Genomic DNA, 8,293 nt, shown 5'->3' with positions numbered 1-8,293 from the left:
CGGCTTTGTGCTGGCTTTCTGCAAAGGGGCGAGTTTAGACCAAAGTGAACACCTCAGAGGCCTTAGCATGGGCAAAGCTAATTTAAAGATCCAGCCAAGTGGTGGTGGGAAAGCAGTTTGGGCTCCAGGCAGCTGTAGCCTGCACCTTGTTAAAAAAAAATGTATTAACGCCTATATCACTCAAGAGGGATGCAGCCGAAATCTGTCCCACTGGCTGAGCCGGGCTACTCCATCCAGTCACTGCTTCCGCTGGACAGAGCCTAGGATCACATGCAGGATGCCGCTCTGAGGTTGGGTGGAGGTGGAGCTCCAGATTGACAGGCCTCAGCTGTTACACCACCCTTGTCAGATTGCAGCCCCCATCCACAATGTGCTGATCCATCCATCAGCCTGTGGCTTCAGGACACAGCCTCTGTAGGAGCCCAGCCTAGGTTTAGATCAGGCCTGAGCCATGTGCCCTTGTTTGCACATCAGAACGGGAGGGTGTAGACCAGTGGTTCTCAACCAGGGGGACACGCACCCCAGGGGGTACACAGCGGTCTTGCAGGGGGTACCTCAACTCATCTAGATATTTGCCTAGTTTTACAACAGGCTACAGAAAAAGCACTAGCAAAGTCAGTGCAAACTAAAATTTCATATAGAACAGTATAAACAAGTCATTGTAAGTCCAATATTTATATTCCAAGTGATTTATTGTGTAAGTATATGGTAAAGAGGAGAAAATCAGCAATTTGTCAGCAACAGTGAGCTGTGACACTTCTGGGTTTTTATGGCTGATTTCTGTAAGCTCAGTTTTTAAGTGAGGTGAGACTTGGGGGACACAAGACAAATCAGACTCCTGAAAGGGGGACAGTCGTCTGGAAAGGGTGAGAGCCACAAGTGTAGACTAGAGCTGGTCAGGAGTTCTCAAAAATCACAAAACGCCCATTTATCAAAGACAAAATGTGGGGAAAAGGTTGATTGGGCCAAATCTCACTTCAAAAGAATTTTGAGAAGAGTTTCAGAGGGGTCAGGACGCTCCATTTTGGCTTCCCCCCCCCCCCTTGTAAATGAAAAGTTCTGTTTGAGTCAAAGTGACTGTTGCAAAAGTTGACATAGTAAAATAAATAAATAAAGGTTGAAATAGACAAAATGTTGCCATTGCCCCGATTGAAATTTGTTTGGAGATTTTTCATTCCACAGCAACTTGCAAGATTTTTTACACTTTTCCATCCCAATTTGCGATGGGAAAAAGTTTTGAATGTCACCATAGGACAGGAGACCTGTTTCTGACCCAGCTCTCGTACAGCCCTAGGCACCTCTCCTTGTCCTAACCACCCCCTCCATCCACACACTCCTTTCCCGCTCTTTTTAACCTCTCGCGTCTGGTCTACGCTAAAAACTTGAGTCAACCCAGCTGCACCCGAGTGATGTAATTAAGCCAACCTGACCCCGGCGTAGCCAGTGCTAGGTCGACTGAAGAACGCTATGACGACAGGAGAATCCTGCCCATCGGCGTACGTGGTGTCTGCTCTGCAGTGGTGCAGCGGTAGCGTTTCAAGTGTAGACAAGCCCTAGGATGAAAGTCTCCAGCCCCTTCCTCATCTGAAAGAGGCGAGACAGGACTCAAGTGTTAAATACTCAGTTTTATTTTCCTTTTTAACTATATATATAAAAAAGGCCCCCAAGTGCCCTCCACTGCAGGCAGGTAGTTTTCAGTGTGATGCCAATGCCTGGATTGCCCATGGAACCATTCACGTGCCCACTTCACCGGTTCTCCGTTGTAAGAGCTTTTGGGGGGAGGGTTCTTTGCTCCTGAGCTGCGATGGCCTCATTCATCCTCCGCTCTGCCCCGCCGTAGTTTGTTCAGGATGCTGCCACTTGCGTGAGAGGTTCTTCCAGATACTGGACAAGGGCCTGGGCCTGGGAACAGATTATTATGCAGCACAGCGAGACAAGCATTAATGAACGAGTAATAAGTTGCACTCAGCGTTGACTACAGCCGAACTGCTCAGAGGTAGGGAAATATTATCCAATTTTACAGCGGGGAAACTGAGGCAAACAGCCTGCCTGGGGGTACAGTGGCCCAGAATTGGGACTGCTGCGCTAGGTGCTGTACAAACACAAAAAAGACAACCCAGGCCCTACCCGGAAGTCACACGGATTTTGTAGGCTGTTATAAAATCTCCGCTATACACCACGGATCCCACTTTCACTAAGCTCTGGTAGTTTACAGAGGCCTTAAAATGTAAGCGCACTTTGTTCCCAAAGTTAGGCTCCCCCTTTTCTAGATTGGGGCCTTTGGGTAAAGTGAGAATGAGGCCCTTTGGTTCCCCAAAACTTCATCTAGGTTCTTCCCTCCCCCCCAAATGCCATTCTATAAACTCCCCCCGCCCCAACATCAGTTAGAGATCTGCTCATCCTATGCAGCGCTCACTAATCCACTTCTCAAACTGCAGCTACACAGCCTGCTACCAGCAGCCCCTGCCCTCCGCTCAGATGTGATCAGTCAGCTCAGCATCACCTTGGCTTTCAGCATCCCAAATCCAACGGTCTCTTTTGCATACATGCACAGCAAGAGATTCGCCACCCGGGTGATAGCAACACGGCCCTCCTGCAGAGGGGGAAGAAAAATGCATTTGATTGATAGGTTTGCAGAATTCTGCCCTCGCACCCCATGTCCCAGGGTCCATGGGTGCCCTAGAATAGCCATTGTGACCTTCTGCTTTTAGAGTCAAGATACTGAGGACATGGATTCTCTTCCCAGTTCTGCCACTGGCCTACTGGGTGACCTGAGAAACCCTCTGTAACACTGGAGACTCCAATGGGTGAGAGATCTACTGATGCCAGAGTAGATCAGAGCTAGGGACCACGTTCCTACAGCCCTGCACAAGGTGCTCAAAACGACTGTACAATGTTATCCAATCGGACTGTCCAGTCACACTTGAAAGTCTAGGTCATTCTTGAAAAGCAAGGCATTTGCTCAGAAATAAGTCCTTTCAACTGTGTGGGGGCGGGGAGAGGGGAATGGCAACCTTCGTAAAGTTTTGGCTTTAGATAACTTGCATTCTTATAGCACAGTGATTCTCAAACTATTGTACTGGTGACCCCTTTCACACAGCAAGCCTCTGAGTGCGACCCCCCCTTATAAATTAAAAACACTTTTTAAATATATTTAAGACCACTATAAATGCTGGATGCAAAGCAGGGTTTGGGGTGGAGGCTGACAGCTCACAACCCCCCCATGTAATAACCTCATGACCCCCCTGAGGGGTCCCGACCCCCAGTTTGAGAACCCTTGTTATAGCACCTTCCATTATAGGATCTCGGAGCACTTAATTTCAACCTCCACCCCACCCCATGACGCAGCTATTAGCCTTGTTTTACACCTGGGGAAACTGAGGCAGAAAGAGGCAGTTGCCCAATGTGAGTCGGTGGCAGAGCTGGGAACAGGAGTCTGTAGTCTTGTGTTCCAGTTCCACACTTGTTTCAGGGATCTATGGGTTAAACTGGGAGGAGCAGAGACCTGCAGCAGCATTCCTCCCCTCCTGCAGAGAAACTCAGCCTTCCTTGCCCCATTCCTCCCTCCCTCCCAACCCCTCCCCGCCCCCCATATACCATGCAGTCCATAAGGATGAATTTCAGATTGTCCTCGTTGAAAGCCTGGTGACCGTTCTTGTCATAGGCCACCCAAATGTTACTGGCAATGGCCGCAGTGACCCTGGCGTCTGTGTCTCCATAACCAGAATAAGCGAGCAGAGACCCCTCATTGTTCAGAAGCCTACAAAGGAGAAAGGAGGAGAATTTGAGCCAAACGCCCACAGGGCTTTACACCATGTCTGCTTAGGCATGGACTTTATTCATAGGGGTTTTTATGATGCTCCATCGCCTTAGTACCCGATCAGACAGATCATGCCCTGCCCTCCTGACACCCCCTCTGAGGCAGGTCTCACTCTCATTTTACTGAGAAGGAATCTGAGGCTCAAGGTGAAGTGACATGCCCAAGGTTAGATGGGGAGGCAGTGGCAGAGCTTTTCCTTTATCCACCAAACCATCCTTCCTCTCTAGCAGGGGTGCTCTTTTTCCATGGGTGCAGCTACTAGGAAGAAGGAGTTAAGGGGGAATGGACCCCCCCAATTTTTTACCATCTAGTGGATATTTCTCTGGATTCAGCCACAGCACTTGTGCAAGCTCAGGATTCCCCACCCCCAGTTCTCATGTGTCTGGAGCTCTGCCCGCTCTCAAACTCCAGCCCTGTCTACAGTGGGAAAGGGCGTATTAAACACCATATTTACACAGATCCCACTGTTACCTTCTCCCATTTCTTTGCACTGGTGTAGCTGCCCTCATGCAAACTCCCACCATGACTGGCCTAAACAAGGAACACAGGCGACTGCCATGCGATGATACTGCAACGGTGTCCCTCAACAGGGAGAATACTAGTAATCTGTTCCCCAAGCCCCCTCCCCACGATGCCTTTTGGTGGAGGGGTGTGTATTCCTTATTGGGGTGCACCGGGCTCCTCCCCACTTCTTTCAGGTAGGTTGTATTGCACAATTCCTTGGGGGGGGGTGTCACCGAGTGTGTGTGTGTGGGGGGGGAGATGGGGAGACCATTTGCACCCAGAGGGCACTAATCCTTAGCGGGACCACTGATCTGGCCACAATACTTTAGCATGAGGGCTCCCTGACCCATACCCAGCCACCCCACACTCCTCCCCCAAATACCTTTATACTCACAGGGTGCTCTGGACCCCTCCAGTGTTGGCCTGGCTCAGGACCTGGGTAAGGGCCTTGGGGCGCAGCATGGTCGCAGCAGACCCTCTCTCCTCCCTGCAGTGGTGGAAACACACAGCTCAGAGAGCCTACTTCCCCATCAGCTGATCAACCCAGGCGGGGGACCTCAGCCCAGAGCATGCTGGGAGTTGTAGTTCCTGCCCAGTTCTTTGCCTAGTCAGGCCCATGTGGAAGGACATGGCATTTCATTCACACAGATTGCTGTGTAATTTCTCTGTACGTCACACACATAGACAGTTTGTGCTGTACACCAAAGGAGCCCAATCCTTAGCAGTTCGCAGAACAGTATGTGACCTCCTGTAATCTCACTACAGGAAACAAACATAGCATTTACTGACAGACACGCTACAAATAGAACAGGAGTACTTGTGGCACCTTAAAGACTAAAAATTTGTTAGTCTTTAAGGTGCCACAAGTACTCCTGTTCTTTTTGCGGATACAGACTAACACGGCTGCTACTCTGAAACGCTACAAATAGTTAACACTGTGATCACGGAGGCAACTCACGCTATTTGTTTTTTAAAAACAAAAAACAAAACAACCACCATCCCCAGCCCCTGGAGTCAGGTGAATCTCAGCTTTTATTAAAACAAAGTTTCTAGCCTTCATGTTTGCAGCATAGCAAATCCCAAGCATTTAAAAAAGAAAAAGAAAGAAAAACTCATAGGCCAGACCCCGAGAAGTTATAATAGATTTTGGGTTCTTTTTATTTGCTTTCTGTATTTTGAGCCTTTAGGAACACCCAGGTCACATTTTCAAGGTTTTTTCCAGAACCAGGAGATCCATATCTATGTGTGATTCTAACGTGACTCCAGGAGCTTGCACCAAATATGGTGAGGCTTATGATTAAAAAAAACACAACAAAAACCAACCCCTACAGTTTGGTAACATTGCAGTTGCAGAGAAAAACTTACAAGCATGACAGCTAAAGACTCGGGGAAAAAAATACATGTTATTTTTGCAAGAGCTTGTGCTTAAGCCAATCTCATGGCTGGGGGGGGGGCTAACTCATGATTTCAATCATTTGGGGGTAACATTGCTGCCTCATCCATGCCATTTTCCCTACTGCTGTCCCATCAGTTTATAATTTTCCCCACTACTACCCCAGGTACTCCAAAATCCTGTGGGACCAATGGGAGAAAAGCCTAGGTGGCTGGATGAGTTAACTGGGAAACAGTTATAACTTTTGTCTTCTTAGCACTGCACCTTTTAACAGCAGAGAATTCTGGATCTATGCAAGGGCATCTGTCAATCTATGAGGCAGCAGGTTACTGCTGGTCACATTTCTTGCAAAATGTAGAGGTACAGCAGTTTTCACTCCACCACCATGATCACAGGGGGGGGGGGGGGGAAAGAGGATAAAAATGCAGTGGCCCTTCTTCAGGTTTCCAGAGGCACACACATCCCATTTTATACTCCAATGATGACTTTTTTCTTTTTAAAAAAAATAGAAGAGCTCAGCTGAGCTGGACACAGACACACATTACAGTAACACCTCAGAGCTTCAATCGTGGAGCAGGATCGATGCTGCAGCACCCCAAAGACTTTATGATTTACATAAGTCTAGCTATAAGTATCCCAGCAGAAGCTAGCCACTTTGACAAAGTCTGCCCCCAATCAAGAGAGCTGAATATCAGGGGATTGGGGTGGGGAGGAAGGGGAACTAGCTTCACACAAACTCTGCTTTAACAACATTGTACCCACAATATAACTACCTTTGTAGCACAGGTATCCCCTAAAATCAAGAATCAAATAACTAATTAAGTCACTTTCACACTACTTACATTAAGAGACTCATTTTCTATCAAACTACTATGATCACCCTCCTACTTCAGCTTTCCACAGGAGCACCTCACAGCAGGGCTTTTTATGGTTCCTCTACAACAGCAAACTAGTGTGAGTATGTGGGAGGAGCCTCTAAACCCTCCCTCTGATAGGCTTTATAGCTAATTAGAGTGGGACTTCGGGATTCCCTGCTCTGCTATAGACTTCCTGGGTGACCTTGGGCAAATCATTTAATCTTTCTGTGCCTCAGTTCCCCATGTGTAAAAACTGGGGACAACTGCCCTGCCCTGCCCTGCCCTGCCTTACAGGGGGTTATTTACAGGATAAATACACTATAACTTGGGAGGGACCCCGATACTAAGGCAGTGGGGCCAATGGGCCATGTAAGTACCCTAGATAGATCCACACATTAGAAGAAACAGCTGAGCTCTTGTCTTTACCTGCTGCTCAGCCCCAGGCCAACTGCCCCATTGTTGCGGTGACTGAAATATGGGTACCAGCATTGCTATGGTAGACATGTCCTACAAGGGCAACTTGTATTTCTCTCTGTGTTTTTGTTTCCATCTCAGCAAACCTACGGGTGGATCTTGAATAATAATAAAATGCTATCCCTTGCTGAGACCCCTAGGCCTGGCCCACAACAGCAGGATGAACAGCCATCATTAGCCACCCGCGCAGCTCTGGAAATGGACACTGTAGTACAGACAGGGCTCTCACCACACTTAATTCACACTTTTCCTTCTCACTGCAGATGCCCATTCCCAGCTACCAGTCAGAACTGTCCTCTCCTATCTGTTCCTTCCCAGCTGCCACGGATCCCTCTGATCCCGACATTCCATCCCCAGCTACCATGGAACCCTCTGATCCCGACATTCCATCCCCAGCTACCACGGAACCCTCTGATCCCAACATTCCGTCCCCGCTACAACGGAACCCTCTGAACCCAACAATCCGTCCCTGCTACCACAGAACCCTCTGATCCGGACATTCCATCCCCAGCTACCACGGAACCCTCTGATCCCAACATTCCGTTCCCGCTACCACGGAACCCTCTGATTCCGACATTCCATCCCTGCTACCACAGAACCCTCTTATCCCAACATTCTGTCCGTGCTACCATGGAACCCTCTGATCTCCACATTCCATCCCCAGCTACCACGGAACCCTCTGATCCCAACATTCCGTCCCCGCTACAACGGAACCCTCTGAACCCAACAATCCGTCCCTGCTACCACAGAACCCTCTGATCCGGACATTCCATCCCCAGCTACCACGGAACCCTCTGATCCCAACATTCCGTTCCCGCTACCACGGAACCCTCTGATTCCGACATTCCATCCCTGCTACCATGGAACCCTGTGATCTCCACATTCCATCCCCAGCTACCACGGAACCCTCTGATTCCGACATTCCATCCCTGCTACCACAGAACCCTCTTATCCCAACATTCTGTCCGTGCTACCATGGAACCCTCTAGCCATAGGTGCTGGAACTAGGGGGGCTGGCTGCTGGAGGTGCTGCTGTACCCCCTGGCTTGAAGTGGTCTCATTATATACAGGGTTTACAGTTTGGTTCAGTGGCTCTCAGCACCCCCAGTGTACAAATTGTTCCCGCAGCCCCGTCCCTAGCTGCCAGGGAACCCTCTGATCCCAGCATTCAGCGCTTCTCCTGTTAAAGGGACATCACCCAACCTATTCTGCCGGCTGTCAGAATAGGAACCCAAAGGAAAGAAT

At 49.1% G+C, this 8,293-nt stretch overlaps 1 protein-coding gene across 2 annotated transcripts; it reads right to left on the bottom strand.

The window, feature by feature from the left end:
- Positions 1–1,610: 1,610 nt before the first annotated feature.
- On the bottom strand, positions 1,611–7,296 carry LAMTOR2 (late endosomal/lysosomal adaptor, MAPK and MTOR activator 2). 2 transcript variants are annotated; one of them, XM_039512951.1, is made up of 5 exons: positions 7,278–7,296; positions 4,719–4,811; positions 3,598–3,760; positions 2,504–2,593; positions 1,611–1,902 (listed from the first exon to the last, which is right to left on the bottom strand). In XM_039512951.1, the coding sequence occupies exons 2-5, from the start codon at positions 4,784–4,786 to the stop codon at positions 1,846–1,848; spliced, it is 378 nt and encodes a 125-aa protein (XP_039368885.1). In that variant the 5' UTR covers positions 4,787–4,811; positions 7,278–7,296; the 3' UTR covers positions 1,611–1,845. The 2 variants fall into 2 exon arrangements, with proteins under 2 accessions (XP_039368885.1, XP_039368884.1); XM_039512950.1 differs by lacking the exon at positions 7,278–7,296 and adding an exon at positions 6,560–6,682.
- Positions 7,297–8,293: the final 997 nt, after the last annotated feature.

The sequence above is a fragment of the Mauremys reevesii genome, linkage group 24 (assembly GCF_016161935.1).
Source record: "Mauremys reevesii isolate NIE-2019 linkage group 24, ASM1616193v1, whole genome shotgun sequence".
NCBI classification, from domain to species: Eukaryota; Metazoa; Chordata; order Testudines; family Geoemydidae; genus Mauremys; species Mauremys reevesii.
This window is presented reverse-complemented; position numbering and strand designations above follow the sequence as displayed.